Source organism: Gadus chalcogrammus, chromosome 9 (genome assembly GCF_026213295.1).
Source record: "Gadus chalcogrammus isolate NIFS_2021 chromosome 9, NIFS_Gcha_1.0, whole genome shotgun sequence".
In the NCBI taxonomy this organism is placed as follows: domain Eukaryota; kingdom Metazoa; phylum Chordata; class Actinopteri; order Gadiformes; family Gadidae; genus Gadus; species Gadus chalcogrammus.
The window spans coordinates 1,830,407-1,851,323 of NC_079420.1; the positions used below are offsets into that span (position 1 = coordinate 1,830,407).

At 47.8% G+C, this 20,917-nt stretch overlaps 2 protein-coding genes across 8 annotated transcripts in view; both read right to left on the reverse strand.

Annotated features, from left to right (window-relative positions):
- Window positions 1–3,453, reverse strand: part of c2cd5 (C2 calcium dependent domain containing 5) — a 29,080-nt gene extending 25,627 nt beyond the window's left edge. For all 7 annotated transcript variants that reach the window (XM_056598541.1, XM_056598539.1, XM_056598538.1 and 4 more), the window contains exons 1-7: window positions 3,105–3,453; window positions 2,503–2,600; window positions 2,161–2,247; window positions 1,897–2,068; window positions 1,714–1,809; window positions 1,391–1,546; window positions 897–1,128 (exon numbers count right to left, since the gene is read on the reverse strand). In XM_056598541.1, the coding sequence (XP_056454516.1) occupies window positions 897–1,128; window positions 1,391–1,546; window positions 1,714–1,809; window positions 1,897–2,068; window positions 2,161–2,247; window positions 2,503–2,592 (833 nt within the window). In that variant the 5' untranslated portion in view covers window positions 2,593–2,600; window positions 3,105–3,453. The remainder of the gene's footprint in view (window positions 1–896; window positions 1,129–1,390; window positions 1,547–1,713; window positions 1,810–1,896; window positions 2,069–2,160; window positions 2,248–2,502; window positions 2,601–3,104) is intronic.
- A 409-nt stretch (window positions 3,454–3,862) lies between these two features.
- Window positions 3,863–19,440, reverse strand: b4galnt3b (beta-1,4-N-acetyl-galactosaminyl transferase 3b). The gene is made up of 21 exons (XM_056598699.1): window positions 18,897–19,440; window positions 17,552–17,601; window positions 17,231–17,314; window positions 14,840–14,935; window positions 14,067–14,157; window positions 13,840–13,940; window positions 13,689–13,756; window positions 12,297–12,375; window positions 11,966–12,032; window positions 11,595–11,774; window positions 11,226–11,335; window positions 10,943–11,043; window positions 10,584–10,651; window positions 8,982–10,467; window positions 8,266–8,525; window positions 7,934–8,087; window positions 7,733–7,805; window positions 7,008–7,161; window positions 6,656–6,782; window positions 5,990–6,097; window positions 3,863–5,919 (listed from the first exon to the last, which is right to left on the reverse strand). The coding sequence occupies exons 1-21, from the start codon at window positions 19,069–19,071 to the stop codon at window positions 5,904–5,906; spliced, it is 3,648 nt and encodes a 1,215-aa protein (XP_056454674.1). The 5' UTR covers window positions 19,072–19,440; the 3' UTR covers window positions 3,863–5,903.
- Window positions 19,441–20,917: the final 1,477 nt, after the last annotated feature.

Genomic DNA, 20,917 nt, shown 5'->3' on the forward strand with positions numbered 1-20,917 from the left:
TTCCTGACTGTGTTGGCAGACCCGAATAATTGATTATTAGCTCATAATAATCAATCAATATTATTCAACCATGAAAAATATGATATTTTGCACATCTCTAGTGGCTATTGAGTGCAAGTTTTGAATAAGAGCCACACCAAGAGAAAGCATGTAAAATGGTGACCAATCAAGAGTCCCTTTTGGAAACCTGGCATCTTGGTCAAAGGTTTACTTTTGTATATTCTACAAATTCACCCTGAGAGGAATGACTGCGACCGAGCAACCAAATGCAATGATTCACTTCGCTGACCAGGACAGCGCATCAACCCACTTAATGCATGGAGGAAGACAGGCTTTTGGATGAGGTATGCTGTCGGCAGCCAGCCTACAAGCTATGCTAACATGTGCGACCACTGTCGTACCAGACATATGTCTTAGGCGCACGCATTTCGGATGCATTGGTGAATTAACAGGCGGACATGGCATTAGCATGTGGGATGCATGCGTGTTTGCACGGCACACTCCTCTCGGTGACAGAATGCTTGAAAGAGTCTTGGATGCGTTCACTGGAGTCATTTGGTTGGCTGGTCAACTTTGGACCACATCTCCCCGCCAGGGCTGAATAAGGTCCCAGACTGGGTACCGAACAGAGCACAGTCACATGCAGAAGATGCGTGGAGTTCCATGCAAAAGCATTTGGAATGCAGACAACAAGCGAGGCTTAGGATTGGCTATATGCGTCTGAGGATATGATGTACAGTGGTGAGCAAAGCATGACTGACACACACACACACACACACACACACACACACACACACACACACACACACACACACACACACACACACACACACACACACACACACACACACACACACACACACACACACACACACACACACACACACACAACTCACTCCTTGCTGTCCTTGGACGGGGAGTTGCAGGCGTTGGAGGCCGGGGCGGTGTTGGGGTGCGTGTATGCGTTGGCATTGGCCCCGGCGCTGAGTTTGTCCAGCGTGCAGGCTGTGCCGATGGCCCGGACCACAATGCCTGACTCGCCCTCCAGGTCGAAACACTGCAGGTAGCCCACCACGGCGTTCCCGCCCATCTCCAAGACCTTCAGCCCGATCTTCCTCTGAAGCTCCCCTAGAGGCCGCGAGAGACAACCAGACGGTCGCGAGATGTCAACTACGACTGTACTATACCAGGGATCGAAAACGTACACCATACAATCAACAGACGAGTCGTCCTCAATACAGAAAAAAATACATAATACAACGTAAACAAAATAGGAAAATGACAAACTTTCCAAATATTAAATATAAAAAAAAAGGCAGTTTTGAAGTACTGCCTCATTTCACAATGCAGGGGGAAATCAGTGTTCAGAAATGGTTGACATTTGCTCTACCAGACATGAGGGAAATGAGTCTCTGGCGGGCTTCATTGGAGGCTCTGGGGGTCCTGATGCGGTCGATCCACTGGTACTCCGGGTCTTCGTTCACCACCAGCTCTTCCACAAACCCATGGACCATGGCAGCTCGATAGCACAGCGGAATAGATGTAGCTATTATGCAGAGAACACACGATCGCCACAACAAAGTCAGGTCCATTGATTAACACATGGGTCAAACTCCTATTCCTGCACCAGATTTCATCGCTCTACCACGACGACAGACACAGACACAGACACAGACACAGACACAGACACAGACACAGACACAGACAACTCACTGCAGAAGAATTTGACCCCACACGAGGACTGTCTGAAGCGGTTCAAGTCGTTGAAAAGATCCACTTTGACGAGAACGTTGATCTCTCCTCGGATACCTGGAGGAAGAGTGAACAGCTGTGAGTAGTCATGAACACATTTCAGAACCACAGTGGGTCATGAGGATGATGATGATGATGATCTACCATGGATTGTGTCGTAGATTGGGAACCAGCCAGAGATGACGGAGGCTGCCTCGCTGCAGAGCAAGGGGTCGATGTCGATGTACACTTTCCCTATGGCGTCGTTAGCACTGTATGTATCGTGGTCCAGGACTGTGATCTGCAGTGGCTCATCCTGCAGGTCCTCATCATCAACCTGCAGGGGAGAGAGGAAGAGGATCACTTAGTGGGAGTGGATTCATTCACCGAATTAATTTCATGAGTCAAACATTTTCAAATTCTCCAAACCTCAAATTTGAACCATTCTGAGTTCCATTGTGGGTTTAGACACTTGGGATAGACATCAGTTTTAAAAGTTGTGTTACCGAACTTGACCTGCAAGACATATGGCACATGCGTTACAGAGTTAATCAGCATATTCAATTAGAAAAACAATTGTATTGATATTTCACAGTATCTTCATACATAATCAATATGAAATGTAAATTAAATAACAAGAATATACCAATATCGACCCAATTTCTTTTTTATAAAAACAAACAAACGATGCTATCATTGGTATTGGGTCCTTAATATAAACAGTGTAGGGTGTTTGGCAAACTGCTACCATTACTGATGATCTTAACCCACCTCCACAAATGCATCGGTAAGGTCACTGGCTCGGTCCATTACGGGCAAGTGGCGCCCCGCAACAATTTTGGCTTTCAACTTCCCCGGCATGATTGCGTCTATACAAAATAAAACAAATGTATTGATCATACGGACACAGACAACCCTGTGTTTAGGACTGACAGAGGCACAATTACCAAAGTGACACAGCCCAGCGAACTTGACAACAATAACATATGTTGATGACAATCAAGAGCTGTCATTCAGTCCAGTGATTCATAGAGCAGGCTCCATGAGATGCTAGCTAGCTGTAAGCTTTAGTTTGTTCTAGATATTTTTGCAAGTTTGATTTAGATCTTTTTCCCCACCTCTCCTCAATGAAGCTAACCATAATACCAGACCGCCCGTTATCTTTGCTGGCAATGACATTCAGCGTACACAGCGTCTGGCCGTGATCGGATAATTGGGCTAATGTTAGCAACCACATGGCTAGCAGTAGCAAGGAAAGCAGCTTACTGCATTGCAGCGAGTGCTAGCCCATAACAGACTGGCAATTCAATTAAAACAGCGGGCATCCTCTCCAAGTAACATCACGTTATTAATGTATTCAATGTCATCCTTACCAATGTCTCAATGTCGAAAGATATCTACCAGACCAGCAGGCTTGTTTATGAAAGTGATGACAGCCCGCCAGACTGACCTCCGCGTCGCATCCATAACATGGGACGATTTGCTTCAAAAGACCACCAAAGACACGTTATGATCCAAGAATCTCTACGGAACTAATGGCGTGCTACTTTACACCATGGTGTTTCGATACCTGCACATGACAGGTATTAAACGTTGACTGTATTTATTCATCTTAAACACGTCCCGTTTGATCCCTGCCTACTAGATAGGCTCGTCAGCGGTAGGCGGGCTAGCTGTGGCTGCGGCTCAAGGTAAATGGATTTCCCGGTGTGCCGTGTGGTCGGTTGGTCGGGACATGCGCAGTGTGCCTGAAGTTCAGGAGGCACCAGTGAAGAATGATGTTCTGCTTTTCACTCTGGTTTTAATCGAGGAACACACACACACACACACACACACACACACACACACACACACACACACACACACACACACACACACACACACACACACACACACACACACACACACTCTACTGTGGTATAATATTTATCTGATGAGCATGAAGTGTGGAAGTGAGCATGAGCCCATTTTATCTGCAAATAATCTGCCAATGTATATCCCTACTACTGCAGTGATATTTCCTTATCCTTACAGTAGTAGTGTACTTATATACTTATGACATGACAGTAGCCAGGGCCCAGAGCTTTTCTCAGTGGCTAGACTTGAATATAGGGTTTAAGCGGAATGAAGATAGAATGCAGAAGTATTTCTTTGATTATTTTAACTTGAAGAAATTCCTAAGGAAGGAAGGCACCAGTATGTGTGGAAAGTCAAGTGAAGGACTTGAGTGAAACCTCAGCTGAAAACAGCACTACTATACCTTGCTTTAACATGCCCTGTAAGTTGTGCCATTGCCATTAGGCTCAGGAACGTTTTCTTAAGGAAAATCCTTCCCTCTCTAATTCAGTCAGTTAGTAGCCTCATACCTCACCCATGATGACGACAGGACCAGGTCAGAAAGATGGTCGAAGATTTGAATCTGTCAGGCGAACCTTGATATATTGGCACACTAGGTGGAAAAGTTACTCCCCGTTGGCAGGTAGGCCGAATAGATTTGTATATCTACTGCAAGTCATTTTGCAGAGCAAAAGGTGACATGCTATGATCACCATAAGACTTGATCCACACTAGCACTATAGTAGTTATAATACTATACTAAATGTAAATTTGTTTGGATAGTGATGATCCCACTTTAAAATATGGATACATATACCACCAGCCATCCATGTAGCAATGTGTAGGCTATAGAAAATGCGCATATTCCATAAAAAGAACAAAACGTTTTAGAAAATAATTTATAACCAATTTGTCAAGACAGTGTATTGGGAAATCTTCACCTGAGAGACATCAGAACATACAAGACAGACATTAAATGACCCACTGTACTGAGGGAAAATGAGGTATTATGTCTAAAGCCTGGAGTGTAATTTAACTGTAAAAACCCTTTGCTTAAACCAAACAGATATATATAATAGCATCCTCTTTTTGATTCTAAAAAGGCACAACTTTAATTTAACAACAAAACAAAAAATAAAACGCAACAAAATCAACTTAGAAAATTTGTATCAGATTGGAGAAGCCCAAAAATTGTGGGTAAAAGAATCATAAATTATTACTAATCAATAACATTTTGAAAAGTGGAGAATAGTGAAAATACATGAATTAACAAACTGCCATTGTGCTGAAAAATACATTCTGGCTGGCGTTGCGGGTTCTGTGCTGGAATGTAGCATATTTCGTTAGCTGCCAATATTCCTATCTTCAAATAAGAATTGATAAGATGAAATTTAAAGTTTGAACAGTTCACTTAATGCCATTATCTGTGTCTGAGCGGAGAAACAACAGCTGTTTTTGGGGAAAATTTACTTTGGGCTATGGTTTAAAATAGTTACCCTAGTTCTAGGTTGTGCGATGTCATTTACAGAAATGTATTTTTAAACAACCGTGTTCCTCAAATATGAAGGAGGAAAGAAGGCACATATGTGGCATTCACATTTGTGGGGAAGGCGTGACTGATGTGAACATATTTGAGTTAGTAAGACCAAGATCAATCGATCGTCGATTCGTGTTTCCGTTGGTGTGCAGATGCAAAGGCATCTTCTGAAAACCCATTCAATCCTCTGAAAGTACATTACTGGTGAAATATATAAACTCTGGATAGTAAAATACTTCCTTATATACATTACAATATCTCCCTTATTTCTCGAAGATAAAACACAAAACACAAAAATAAAATCTCAGTAGGATCGGTATAATAAATACAAGGGCCTGAGCTATAATAAGAATAATAATACATTTAATTTATATTGCGCCTTTCAAACCAACGGATTTGATGGGGAGCCAGTGTTTCAGGGTTCCAGGGGTTTGCTTGGAGCTCTGGACAGGACTCCGATGCGATGGTGCCATTCGGGAGGTGATGACGGTGTCAGCCACAGAGTCGGACGGTGTCGGGCGGAGTAGGGAAATGTTTTTTAGGTGAAAGAAGGCAGATTTGGTGATGGATTTGATCCGGGAGCGTAATGTTCTGGGAGTGTAAAGGTTGTGCACTCCCCGATCAGTAGTATCTCCTGTGCAATGTGCTCCTCCATCCAGCGGGGGCACTGGTGGTACAGAGCTCAACCCTGAGAGCAAAGAGGGTCGTCCGAGCCAGCGCCCTTTCCATCGAAACACCCGGGGAGCCCGGTCCGTTCTCAGGGTGCGTCGCGTTAGGCGTTAAGGTATTGGGGTTGCCTCTAGCGCAGTGGGGCCCTGGGGATTAGATTAGATTAGATTGACTTTATTGTGAATCGAATCTAAAAATCGAATCTAAAAGGTTTACCTGGAGTTGGACATGGTGCGGCGGTTCCACATGCCCCTCTTGGAGTGGTAGTAGTGGAAGAAGTTCCTGAGGTGGATCCTCTCCACCTCCAGACCTGACTGGAGTATCCTGAGGGAGGGAGAGCCAGAGAGTGAGTGGGTGAAGCTGGGGCCGGTCAACAAGAAATTCAGAACTAAACGTTAGATTGTGTAATAACCAGACAACATATTAAATCCTATCCCAACCTATCCAAGGGTTTTTCAACCTGCGGTATGCATACCACTGATAGTGGTAAGGGTATTGCAGGTGGTGCGTGGGAAATGACTCAGAGAATATACACATTTACAAGAATAGAAGAAAGCATTGCAAAAGAGCCCCGATGAACAACATAGAAAATGGAATGCATTTATACCAGCATTGCATTTGTAAGCAGTGGCCACTCGAAGCGCTTTACAGTATTGCCTAACATTTACCCATCCATGCTCCCACATTCACACAACAATGGCGCTGTCCGACATGCCAGTAAACAGCCAGCTCGTCCGGAGCAGTTAGGGTCAGGTGACTTGCTCAGGGACACCTTGACACTGAGCTAGGAGGAGCCGGCGATTGAACCAGCAACCTTTCCCGTTACCAGACAACCCGCTCTACCTCCTGAGCCACACGCCGCCTCGGTTAGAAAAGCCTAACCTGTCGAGGAGCTCCCAGTCCTCTCCTCCCCAACGGTCCGTGAACTCCCTGGTGTTCATCCCCCCAGCGGCCAACAGATCTGACTTGTAAACACTCAGCAGCCCAAAGCCATTCACCTCCCAGTAGCCTGCAAACACACACACACACACACACACACACACACACACACACACACACACACACACACACACACACACACACACACACACACACACACACACACAGTGTTAATATTCCATATCATATTAAATTACTGTTAGTTTAGTGGAGTGAGTGATTGACTGAAGAGAGTGAGTGAATTGAAGTGCGTGCGTGCGTGCGTGCGTGCGTGCATGTGTGCGTTTGTGCGTGCCTCTGGGTTCCTGGGGCGTGGCTCCACAGTCGAGTCTCATGAGGATGGGCGCGAAGGCCATGTAGCCTTCAACGCAGTGCTTCCTGATGCTGTCCAGGATCGCCATGGGGAAGGAGATGTGGAGGTCACACAGGAACACGATGCTGTGGTCGTCCTGGGCAACGGAGAATGACCAGAAGGAAGATAAATGCATGCTGAGCGAGCGTCTACCACAACTAGACCGGGTGCCCCCCCCGGCCCGTTCTGCCGGCGATTTGAGTTCGCCCTCCAGAAGGGTCTGGAGAAGAGCAATACGTTTCTTTCTGCTTCCGATACGTTCTAGTGGGAGCCAATCACCGAGCTGGCTTCTCCCCCTGGCCCGTATTGGCAAGCAGCCAATTGCGTACAGAGTCATTTGAACCATTGATCACGCCTCTTGTGCTGAAGAAAATGAGAGCAGCTTCCCCAGACCAAGCTCAATCGTAGATTGAGCTTGGTCTGGCAGTAGCCCGGCTAAACCACAACAGTTCCCAACCTTTATCACGCCATGGCTCCATTTGTACGTCTTGCAATTGCTTTGCTACCAGATTATAGGCTACCCTCTCGTTGTATATACAGGAAGTAGGTTAAGAATGATTAGTTTGACTTTGCAAGAAAAAATGTTTGTGGTTGAGCTCTGGTCTAGAGCGAGGAGGTGTTTTGTGGCGGGGTGGAATCAAAGTGATGGTTGTGTACGCGTCGCTCACAGTGATGAGGTCAAGTCCAGCCTGAAGCCCAGCTGCACGCTGGAAGTTCCCACTCAACTTTAGGTATTCATACCTAAAAAGAGCACAAACATTAATAAAAACATTAAAAAAAAACACTTTAACTATATAATAGTGGATACATAGAGTAACAATGAGCATTCAACTTAGTAGTAGTAGAAGAAGAATCATAAGCAGACATACTGAGGAAGAGAGGCCGCATCCAGGGCCTTCTTCACATCCATGTCTGTGCTGTCGTAGTCGACGATGATGAGGCTGAAGTCACGGTCTCTGGTGACGCGGTACAACGCCTCCATGTCGGAGATGAGCTGGATGACCCAGCGGGCCTGGTTCTTCACTGAGACACACATGAGCACATTTGGAAGTGATGGAGAAGCAAAACAAATATAGAAATCTTAGAAGGTAGATGTAGAAGGTAGGTGTGTGTGTGTGCGAGCACGTGCGTGCGTGCGTGCGTGCGTGCGTGCGTGCGTGCGTGCGTGCGTGCGTGCGTGCGTGCGTGCGTGCGTGCGTACCTGGTACAATGAAGTGGACAGTGGCAGTGGGGTTCCACTGAAAACCAAACGGGTTACACAGAATGACCTCCGGGACGGATCGAAGGGGCGGTAACCTCCTGGATCGAGGCTTTTTCCAACGAATCAGACTGTAGACGTAGTGTGACAGGCGGCGCAGCTGGCCACTGGGGTCCTTCAGCTCCAGCTCCAGGAGGTACCGGCTGCCTTGGGCACGGTCCACGCGCTTCTCCACGTTCACAACTCGAACCAGAGTGTAACGCCTGGACACACGCGAGGGCCGGAGGCATTGGTGAGCAAGGACAGTGGGAAATCATTCTGACTGGATCTCTCCCTCTTCTGTTAATCATCATCCTTATTGTTTTGATGGTGTTTTTATACTAGTAACAAGTCTATTTTTTAAATAGTTAATCGAATACATAGAACAAACATGTCATAACTTGACACTATAATGGCAAAGAAATACTAATTTTACTATCATTTGAGGCGAAAATGTTTGCATTTCTCAAGATATAAATGCCAAATATTAAGTTGAAATACATTATTCTGTCCATCAGTCATCAATTAATCAGACCTCTGAAGAATAAGCCCCGCCTCCGAGGCCCCGGTTCCCCTGGGTCACATGTCTAAGGGAGATAACACGGGGGTATACGAATGATCGTACATAACAAACCCTGTAGTCGGCGAGGAAGTAGCAACTGCGTCACACGGGCACATACCCCTGATGCTTGAGGTTCAGCTTGTCCACGTAGGTCCGGACGATGGCCTGCGCGTCGGCGGGCTGCAGCAGCAAGTTGCCCGACACGTTGCAGTTCAGGTCGATCCAATCGGAGCGCAGCAGCTGCAGGTCCAGCTGGTCCGCCTGGAAGGTCTGGCTCCACACCACCTCGGGGTCGAACACCAGCGGCGTCGGCGCCGCCTCCTCGTAGCTGGTGTCCCCCTCGACGCCCCCCTGGTCCCACCCGGATCGCCTCGTCCCGCCTCGGATCACCCGGGTGTCCCCCTCGTCCCAAAACGCTTCCGCACTCCTGACGACGGTGGACGTGTCGGTGTGGTTGGTCCCCGCCCTCTTGGTGAGGTTTTTTATTGCAGGGTCGGAGATGATCGCGTCGGGGTCTCTGTAGGGCTTGGTACTGGGGGCGGGGAGGTCGTGGTGGGGGTCTCTGTAGGGCTTGGTACTGGGGGCGGGGAGGTCGTGGTGGGGGTCTCTGTAGGGCTTGGTACTGGGGGCGGGGAGGTCGTGGTGGGGGTCTCTGTAGGGCTTGGTACTGGGGGCGGGGAGGTCGTGGTGGGGGTCTCTGTAGGGCTTGGTACTGGGGGCGGGGAGGTCGTGGTGGGGGTCTCTGTAGGGCTTGGTACTGGGGGCGGGGAGGTCGTGGTGGGGGTCTCTGTAGGGCTTGATATGCGGGGCGGGGAGGTCTGGGTGGGGGTCTCTGTAGGGCTTGATATGCGGGGCGGGGAGGTCTGGGTGGGGGTCTCTGTAGGGCTTGATATGCGGGGCGGGGAGGTCTGGGTGGGGGTCTCTGTAGGGCTTGATATGCGGGGCGGGGAGGTGGGGGCCTTTGGAGCGATGTGAACGGGAGGCAGAGAGGTCCGGGCGGCGCGTCACAGCGACGGCCGGCTGAGGGGCCGAGCCGTCCTGGCTGCCCTTCGCCGGTACCCCCGTCGGCACCCGCAGCTTTCCACCTCCGCCCCCCTTCACCGGTCGCCTCTTCCTCTTCCTCTTCCGGACCACCGGGTCTGCCGGGGGGGGCTGCGGGGTCACCGCAGGCCGGGCCTTCGCCCTCCGGAGCGCGTCCCCCCGATCGCGCGCCTGGTCTGCGTTCACCTCCGGGCGTCTGTCGGCGTCCCGCGGCCTCACCTCCTGCGGCGGCGGCGGACTGTCGGTCCTCGGTTGAGGCGTTACGCCGGGTCGGTGGACGCCGCGTCCCGCCGCTCCCGGCTGGGCGCGCGGAGGACGCGCTGCGTCCCGCCGCCGGGCCGGGGCGCGGGGCTCTGCGTCCGAAGCGTTCCGGACCCCGCCTCGGGGTTCCCCCGCCTCGCCCCGGGACAAGAGGTTGCGGCGGGGCCGTTGAGCGTCGGTCTGGTCGTCTTCGTCTTCGCCGTACGCCACGTGGAGGCCGTCATCCGCGGCCCCCCAGCCCCCCGCCGGAGCGCGGTAATCCTCTTCCTCCGGGTCTTCGTCACTCTGCTGGAGAGGCGAGTCTAGGACAGATCCACAGACACACGACGTGAACGAGGGTTGGGACGCACAGGGGGTCGATCCGGTGTGTCTGGGATGGGGCAGGGCGGGGGTCGCCCCCCTTTGGAGAGCGGCCTACCTCTCTGACGGAGCGGGTCCTCGCGCCCCCCCGGCCGGTCCAGACTCATGTACCGCGACAGTCCAAAGCTGAGCGTGAGGAGGTTCAAACAAGAGACGCTTCAGTGGTCACACCGACTGGGCCGACGTCTAGCAGCTTGTGGGCCATTATAGCGAAAACATTTCAAAATGCACACACCTTACTCAACACTTTGAGGTCGATCAACAAGCACAATTACAATGACCTCGTAAAAACACAACTGTATTCCCCGCTGGCATAATGTGTCGGGCGTATCCAAAGCATTTCTCCTCAGGTTGCACGTCACATGGGGTCACATCGGTATCTAGTTACTTCATATTCAACCATGCAGGTGCACTCACTACTTCAGAGACTCGGCACTCTCGTGGTAGAAGCAGCTGTTCTCCGTCTCCATGTGTGTGAGGCGCGTGTAGTCATTGGGGTGGATGTAGGTCATGTGCACCTGAGGTTAGGGGGACAGGAAGTGACCATAATTGGCACCGCGAACCCACAATGAGTCATCAAAACACGCAGACATTTCAGTGACATTTGCCTGACAACGCAGAGCGTGGAACCAAAGCCACACGACGTGCCAAATCGAAGCGCTTGCAGAAGGACGCGCTCATCTGGGGATCGGGGACTCACAAACTGCAGGCCCTGGTAGCGAAGGAGCTCGTAGCCTTTGATGATGTAGCTGGGTCTGTAGGAGCAGTCGGGCAGCACGCTGCGAAGGGACCGGGCGGGGATCATCTGCCCTGCGGCACGGGAGGGGGGGGGGGGGGGGGGGGGGGGGGGGGGGGGGTGTTAGTTGCGTTTGCAAACAACACTACGATTCATTGACTTAGTGTTTGAGGGGGCTTTTCAAGGCTGAGGGACGAAACTGACACGAATTTGAAAAAAAAGCTGCAGGGTGCCTGCATGCGAGATGACCAGCAATGGTTGACTAGTATCTACGGAGGGGGTTACCCAGCATGGAGCCTGGACTGTGGGAGGGGGGCGGGGGGGGGGTCTTACGCCGGTAGAAGGTGTCTCTAGGGTCTTCCCTGAGCATGTCCGGACCGGCCGGCCGGTGACAGGGCTGGGCGTCGGCCTGGTAACCGGGCTTGTTGCCAGGCTGGTCGAGCGGCGTTCTCGCGTGGCTGCCGGCCGTCTGCGGGATGTGATCCACTTCGCTCATGAACAGCGACGACTCGCCTGCGGTGGAGGAAGAGGAAGAAGAGAGAACGCCGGGTGAAGAAGAGCCACTCGAATGGAACCGATACCGAGACATCGAGGAGATAAGATGGATGGCAGACGGATACAAGGAGACGTGTTGGTGCTGAACCACAAGAGGACACACGGCTGCAATAGCTGTGGGTGTCCACCGGGGGCAGGGTGGAACTCACTGGTGTAGAGGGAGATGTGCTGGGAGCCGATCACCGTGAACCTCAGACCTTCCTGGTTGATTTTCCACTGCATGAGGAACAGAACGAAAGTACATCTATTCTCCGTCCTCATTGACGAAAACGAGCGGTGCCACAGCATGGGGAATGGGTGCAGTCCCTACGGCCGGGTGGGGGGGGGTTATACCACCAGGTGGGAGTGGGATTACTCGTCACAAATCGGCTAGCGATGTCAGAAGAGGCCGATTTTCAAAACGGCTTGTGACTGCTAGTCACACTCACACCTTGTGGTATAATGTGTCCCCTTTAAAACAAGCAGGGGCGCAATACTCACCGCTAGCGCCACATGGTCCGTAGCCCTGTCCCCCTGCTTATGGATTAGTTCAAAGAAGTACTTCCTCTGTGCTGACAGCCTGTTAGATAGCAAGTCAGTCAGTCAGTTCTGCGGCCATAACAGTAAAACACACCAGCTAGCCAGAGCATTCTGTTAGCCATCGCTTTCTGCAAGCCATGAAAGCATTCTGCTTCTGGAAGTAACTTCTGATATTAATCTGGACATGGTGTTATCTTGTAGCGCATTGCTCATACCACGTATTTGCGTCGTCAAAAGCTCAGTTGCCATGGCTTCGGGATGCATCGAGTCGGTTAACAGTCATTCGATTTTGTAAGAGCGGTTTCCTTAACATTGGGGTCAGGATGTTACATAATCGTATTTAACCAATCGGTAACTTCATGTTTTCTTTGTGGTTATCACCACTAAATAAATAGGTCATACATGGATTTGGAAGGAGGAAGAGTTCGGTCAGCAAGTTGTGACGACTAACTTTGATTGTCTATGATGCGATGAGTCATATTATGAAAAAGAAAAAAGGAACAGAGCTTATAGTTCTGTATTTCATATCTCTTCTGATACATACAATCCAATTATACGCATCATAATTAAATAATAATAATACGTTGTTTTCTAAGCTTTAGTGCAGTCCTTAACAAACCAGACGCTATAAACAGGTTGTGTGATCCAGTCCAATATAGTTATGAAAGGGTCACGCTATATGCACGTGTATAATAATGTGGATCTCCTATAACAGTACTTAGCTAGACGTGACATGTCCAATGCCTCCTTCATGCTGCTCGTCTCAACCTCTTGGAGGGTGGCAGAGGTACCAGCAGCGAGAGCAGAGAACGTATATGACGATTCTTACCAGTCTGTATAAACCTAAATAGACCTCACCCTTACTGAAACATACACCCATGCAGAACGGGCTCATGTTGGAAGTCCGACTGCAAGTTTAAAAAAGGTGAACAATCTGAAAACTGATCCTAAAAGCAGCCGAGGAAGAGTTTAGAGTTAACAATTATTATTTAAGTCGTAGTGCGTATAATTAAAATTAGCTGGTTACTTAAAAAACCTGTGCACGTCTTTAGTCAATGCTGATCATGCTGCACATCCTAGAGCTGATTCACTCTGCTAATAAAAGTATTAAAAGCTTGCCATTCATTACTACTTACTATCATTAGTCAAACCCCCCCCTTATCACGGCCCCCAGCCAGTCATGCTACGCTAATTAGTGTCCCGTAGTTGCACAGCCAGTTAGAGTACAGAACACTGTCATTGAGTTTTTAGAAATCTGAAAGTTTCCCTCCTACTACCTGTGAGGGGCTCGATGTTAAACATTACGACTTTAAGTAACATTATTATGATTAGAAAAATCGTTTGGCCACTCACCAAACTGGTCTTGATGTCTGACTTGCAAATTTGTTGTACTCCCCGGGTGCTGTCCACTCTGAGCCCGTCTGTAAAGAGACGGCCACGTCACACCAGCATTCCCCGGCAGATGAGACTCACTCAAAGTTTAGAGAGAGGCCAGGCGACCTACCTTGCCCACCCATGCTTGTAGCCGGCAGTCGAGGGGAGACTCATTCGCGCTGAGCCAGAATTCAGAATTGGCTTGAGAGCTCACGGCAAAAACAAACTCCCCTACGATCACAAGAGAAGGGGCCCAGCGTTAGAGGCGTGTGCGGACATGCAAAACTCAACTGCCATGTAGACACTAGTGGCCATGATATCCTTTGCAGCAGGCTGTGAGTAGGATGGAAGGTATACCGTCAGCATAAGGATGCAGGTAGCCAAAGATCCTGAGGCCATAGTTGGTCCACTGGGGCGAGGCAGCCAGCTTCAGGACCGTGGTTCTGGTCTGACAGAAGGAACCACGGGACAATAGGAGTCATGATGTTTAAGGTACACAGTGTGTGTGTGTGTGTGTGTGTGTGTGTGTGTGTGTGTGTGTGTGTGTGTGTGTGTGTGTGTGTGTGTGTGTGTGTGTGTGTGTGTGTGTGTGTGTGTGTGTGTGTGTGTGTGTGTGTGTGTGTGTGTGTGTGTGTGTGTGTGTGTGTGTGTGTGTGTGTGTGTGTGTGTGTGTGTGTGGTTGCCCGGAGCAACATTGATCATATAAATAAATTTAACAAGGATATTTAAAGTTTATTTAAATAGTGAAGTAAGACTTGTTTCTGTTTACATGCACACTACTTCTGCATGTCACTGCCCCAGTATACAGGGCCTAAAGATAATTGATTGGTTCTGCAAGGCAGCTTTTTAAAACTAATTGTTTCCAGCAATGAAATCCGAGAGATTGTTCTCAGGTTATAGTAAAGCAGAGCCTTTAGAAACAGTTTAGCACACCTTGTCTTTCTGGCAACATGTTAACCTTCTAATGGGTACGGATTCGTTGACTTTGCAACAAGAAAATGCAACAAAAGTTGTTTTAGTCAATGGCGTAGCAGTGCGTGTGTGTTCACTCACATGGGGGTACAGAGGGCAGTGCAGTGTGTGCTCACTCACGTGGGGGTACAGAGGGGAGTGCGTGTGTGTTCACTCACATGGGGGTACAGAGGGTAGTGCAGGTTCTTCCGGAGCTGGTCGATGGAGCTCCCACACCAGTCCTCAAAGACGTGCAGGTTGGCCCGTCCTTTGTACTGAGGAGAGAGCACAACACACTTGGTCTGCTGTGCAAGTTTAACAAAAGCAAATCAAAACGATATATAATATCAATATGTATAATACATTTTTAACAACAGATTAAAAAAGATGTATATATAAGAGAGCGCTTGAAAGTTAACCGGTCAAACTACCTAATGTTAGTAGTTTGAATGTTAACCAGTTTCCAGGTGTTCTGTAAACCTACACCTTTCTCCCTGCTGCTAAATAGGCGGTGATATCCGAGCTCCTCTGTGTGTCCGTGTGTGTGTCCGTGTGTGTGTGTGTGTGTGTGTCCGTGTGTGTGTCCGTGTGGGTGTGTCTGTGTGTGTGTACAGTTGGTTGAGAGGTGAAGCCTTGTTACCAATACTGTAATGGGATGTGTTGAACATTACTCTTGAATGATTTCAAAACGGAGCTTGGAAATGATTACAAGAACCCCCAGCCTAAGAATGTACAACCACACACATTCAATACGTAAAAGGAAGAGTCCACTCTGGGATTTTCTCCAGAAGCCGAAGTGGATTAGAATCCAAACAAATGTAAATGCCCTCCTAATCTTCCTGATCTGTTATGGACCAAGACTCGTGTCACTGTGTGACTCACACAAACACACGAAAGAAAGAAAGAAAGAAAGAAAGAAAGAAAGAAAGAAAGAAAGAAAGAAAGAAAGAAAGAAAGAAAGAAAGAAAGAAAGAAAGAAAGAAAGAAAGAAAGAAAGAAAGAAAGAAAGAAAGAAAGTAGAAGTATATTGTAGTTCGATACATACAGCCAAGAGAATGTATCGAACAACAATATACTACATGACACCAGGTAGCATGGCTGCTGCAGACACTACTCACCCTCCCCTGAGCCAAGAGTATAACGTCGTGGCAGTGGTGGATTAGGGTATGTAAATATTCCCAAATGAGCAAGTGCTCAACGTAGGAGGATTCATCCACCTCAACCCTTATTTACATGGCGAGGTGCAATCGAGGCACCAGGACTCTGGTTCGATGAGGCACAACAATAAAGTGCATGAGTACAGATAGTTACAAATATAGATAATCAATAAATAAATGCATAAGAATATAGCCAAGATAAGTGTACTCGAATATATAAAAACTATATATAAACAAATATACATCATAAAACATTTAATAACCATGTTAAAAATATCATCCTTATTGTTGGCATAAACAACGTGAACTAGGACGAGCCGGCAGCTCAACTTCCCCGGGAGCCAGACAGCTTCAAAACGATGGTAACCTGAGTCCCCCTCCCCACACCCACTTGGGATTCACGCGCGCTCCAACAGCGGTGGGAGGCGGACAGGCCGGGGCAAGTTCCTCAGAGCCGCCCAGAGAGGAGGAAGAGGAGTGGAGGCAAACCGGGATCGGTGCATTCGCCGCACCGGGCCCCCGCCAGGAAAAGTTCCCCCGGGAATTTGAATACCGACAAAAATAAAAATTGACTTTGCGGAATATGCCATCTCAATCCCCTGTGGGAGATGTTTTCAATTAATCTCAACGCCTATGATTGAAGAGTTTAACTCACTGTGGAGGGTTTGTAGTCGTGTGCGTGTGGATGATTGATGCTTGAGGCAGCGTCACCTGGCCTGAGTCAGCCTGATGGCTGGGTGAGGCTGCACACCTGTTGCACATTAAGCAATCAACAGGCACAGGTTCAACCGGCCATCAAAGCACAGATCCCGGGACAAGGCTCCTGCGCGGGCAGATGGGGGACCATTGTCGACGACCTTACAATAAACCGGTCTTCAAACTCCCTAGTCAGCCTAGTTAAAGTCACCTAGGTGGAGTGTGTAGCATTGTCCTTGCTACAATGATGTCATCTCATGTGATTTCGGTCCATCGATTTCCTTGAATTCCTTTTAGCCAATTTAGCGGGTGGCGTCTATGTACTCTCCTGCATGGTGAGCCAAGCGACCGACCAATTGCATCCACTCATGTGGCCCGGGGAGTGAACGATCCCATTATGGCGACGGTCCAACTGAATGAAGCTACAGTGATTCGGACTAAGAGGTAGTACAGGTGCGGGGGGGGATTTGTACAATCGGACTACAACCCTACAATCCCACTTCAACAAACTTTGAGATGTTTATAAAAAATACTTTTTGACATTAACCCGACAAGATATTCAGTAAGTGTGTCGAGATTAGGGATTTGTTACGGTTCCTTTCTGTTTTTTGACCCTGCTGTCCATCACTCTAAATGCTAGATGGGCGGCTTGTTTAGGAAGGATGGGAAGTGAGGAAAAAGGCACTTTCTGACTCGCAAAAAGAACCAATACTTTACCTCAGCCTTCCAAGCCTGCGCTGTAAAGCGGGAACGCAGTGCGGTCAAATCCTGCTCCGAACCCTTTGGGCAGCCCGCCGCCACCTAGAACAAACATGTTTTACATGCAATGTTTTACTCAAACATACGCTCTCACTCTGCTCCAGATCAATGATTAATACCTATGTAATTTGTTCAGTTATAGACGGATGAAATAAAACAATGTGACACTCATTCGAAGCAAGCCCAAATAATATTGACTAAGAGAAGTGTTCTCATAAACGCTTTATATCTAAATAAATAGAAACACCCTTTATGTATGCATTAGGTCGCCGTACTCACCCCCCCATCTGGTACTCTCCCTCCAATAAGTTCTCCTGTTGCAGCATTGGCTGTGGAGAGTGACAACAATTAGGCAACGATTGAAACTGTAAATCCCACAAAATAGGCAAGACAGACAGTCAACTGACTAGGCTGTTCAGATTTCCATCTCTGTATTCACCACCTAACCCCTGCTTTTTAATTACCCAGTCTCTGTATTCACTGTCTAACCACAATCTAACCGGTTGAACCTGGCAAACCTATCGATTAGAGAATCTGCAGGTGTTAAGACGGTCGCAGATATGTTCTTCGATATCTATCAAAATTCCCAGTTTGACACAGTGAAGAAAGCATTTCCTTCTCCCACATTGTCAACGCCATGCTATTGCCATTCTGGATATTTGAGCATTGTTGTAGATCCATTGTCGTTTTAATATTCCTAAGCAGCGGCGTTTCAACCATGCGTCTCTTGTAGGCTACAACAAAAGCCTTCCCATTCTCAAGAGTCAATCGGGAAGACACATGGCTGAGAATCATGTACAGACAATAGAATCCTAAACACTGTGTGTGTGTGTGTGTGTGTGTGTGTGTGTGTGTGTGTGTGTGTGTGTGTGTGTGTGTGTGTGTGTGTGTGTGTGTGTGTGTGTGTGTGTGTGTGTGTGTGTGTGTGTGTGTGTATTTACACACTGTTGGTCTGGAGGTCTATCATTATAAGGGTGGGGTTCCCAACGCAAACTCTCTTAGGACAAAACAGCAATTGTGGTCGCACACTGCAATCCTAGCTGGAGTAGGTCGCCTTAAGAAGGGCTAGACTGGAGAGCGAGGGATTCCTGTTCTAGTCTCCAAATCGACCTATTTGGGACTACAATTTCTCAGTGACAACATCACAACTAAGTCATTCATTAATATAGCATGTTGGGACATTGAGTAAGTCGTTTATAATTTAACATTTTATATCGAAGCCTGTAGGTTAGATTTAGAAGATGCGGACCAATTGGGATTCCAACGATGTAAAATGTTGTTTTTAATAAAAAAAGATATGACCTTAGATTTTAACAACTCTGTGATATACTAAAATGGAATTGAATCTTTGTATGATACAAGGACCGCAGAAAACAGGAACTTCCTGCTGGTTGGGTAAACCATCTGCATATACTTACTGTACGTTAACCATCACTTGCTCCCCAGAGCAGGTTTTCTAGAAAATGTCATACTGCTGTCTGGGTTACATTTCGCCAATTTTGCCTGTTAATTTGTGATCGTTTATTTGAGGCGGTACAACTACAAAAAAGTGGACACTTGTTCAGGCAACCTGTTGCTACCCCCCCCCCCCCCCCCCCCCCCAAGAGTGGCAACCCCAACTTACGGTGGTTGTTGCTCCATGTATTTGCAGCGAGGAACTCGTGGAAGACTGCGACAAACCCCAAGACCAGGATCACTCCAAAAAGATATCTGCCGTTGCGTCTCAATTTCTTCAAGGGTAAAACCGACATGATCATTGTTTTGTTCCTCTCCCGAGAAGTGTAGAGTCGTTTATCCATCCGATTGCCACTTGTTCAGCCAGAAACGACCCCACCACCAGGATCTCGCCCACTGCAACTACGGTGAGGTCAAACTACTGGTGAGCGGAGAACTCCGTGGAGTGTGACTCTTGGAGGCTAAGTCCATCTTTCTCGTTGCCCCGTATACTTCTAACGTTACGAAAACCAATTATGCTTACTGAACACCATCTCCATAAGGCTAAGTTAATACAGTTTTGTCTTCAACACGCAGTGGTTCCGACCGATTCCACCTAGCTCTGTGATGTCGTCGCGCTTCAGGAGACCCACACGGCGCAAACAAGTGAGCAGAATGGTCTTGAAATCACACACCCGCTCAGAGCGACAGGCACAGCGATCCGAGGAGGGAGGAGTTTAGCGAGGCCGGCTGCACCCATTTCTCCTCAGGTAGAACTAGCTACCTTCTACTAAACAGGTTATTTTCACTGATCTCTAAATAGATTTTTATTGAATACGACACGTACCGCATATCAGGTATTTATCGAACTCTTTTTCAATCTATAGGCTATATTATTTTCTAAATATGTTTTAAATGCTTTAAAGGGGTCATATTTTAGCTTTTTTTTGGTTAATTAATTCAGTAGGGTGTATGATTAGAATGTATGTGTGTGCCTTAGTTTTGAAAATATATAGGCCTATCTCTCACTCTTCATTTCTGCAGAACCTCTTTCAGCCTCCCAAAGACGCTGGGTTTTAAAGGCGCGTTCATGGTCCTGGTGATAACGTCTGATCATAAACAGAACTGTTTAGGATCAGATTCAAATTCGAACACCTTTATTTCCTTGTAGCCTATCATCTAGGCCTACTAACCTTTTGCTTTTATTTATGAGAAGCACATTGCATTGCCACTGTATAGAAGGGAACACTTGCCCTTATCTAGAGCTGGTTTACCAGTAGGGCTACACAACGTTTTGAACTGAGCAAAGTCGATGCCAACAGACGTTACAACGTCAATCAATATTACAGTATGTGATATGATGGTTGATTCTTTTATATTGAGTAAAACGTTCATGTTCCGCCATGTTCATGCGCGTCACTAATAAAACATACGTCACCAACTGGGCAACTCTGTTATCAAAATCTCGCCCTAGTTGCCAAACGGAAGTAGAATCATAAGAGCGTCATGAAATGTCGTTCACGAGAACTTTCCGATGACGCGAAAATGTTTCTCCCATATTTTCCAGTACTGTGAACGCGCCATAACTCCTGTCCCTTTAAGGCCAACATCCCGAAAAAGCCCAGTCTGTGATTGGTCAGCTATACAACACCGTCATAAACACTTTGCGCGTCTGTCAGCATCTTACTCCCCTGAGTCCTGAGCTGCTGTAAGTATTGCGGGTATTTCTGGACTTGGTTCAGCCGTACCTGTTCGTTAAGTTCAAGTCAGATACAGAATCTCAAATTCAGGCCGAACAATCCGATCGACCCGAAACACCAAGAGCAGGACGTATCGCAGCGTAAAGTTGATATGTTGTAGCTATGTTATATTTCCGATGTAGCGTTGTAACTAATATCTCTACATCATGGTAACAACCGTGTGTTCGTTGACTGGCTGATGTGTATATTTAATAATGCATCACTCACAAACACTGTACATTGTCCTGTTTTATAGCATCTATGTCAACACTGAATTCATTCAAAACATTCAAATACATGCTATATAATTGGATCAATTATATAGCGGGCAGCGGGCCTCGCGGCGGTAGCGGCAACCATGGCTGAGATAACCCCCACTACAGTATCGTTGTGGAAATACCAGAAACGTGAGCAACGACGTGTTATGCGCCATGACACCAACAGCAGAACGGTTATCCAAATAACAAAGAAG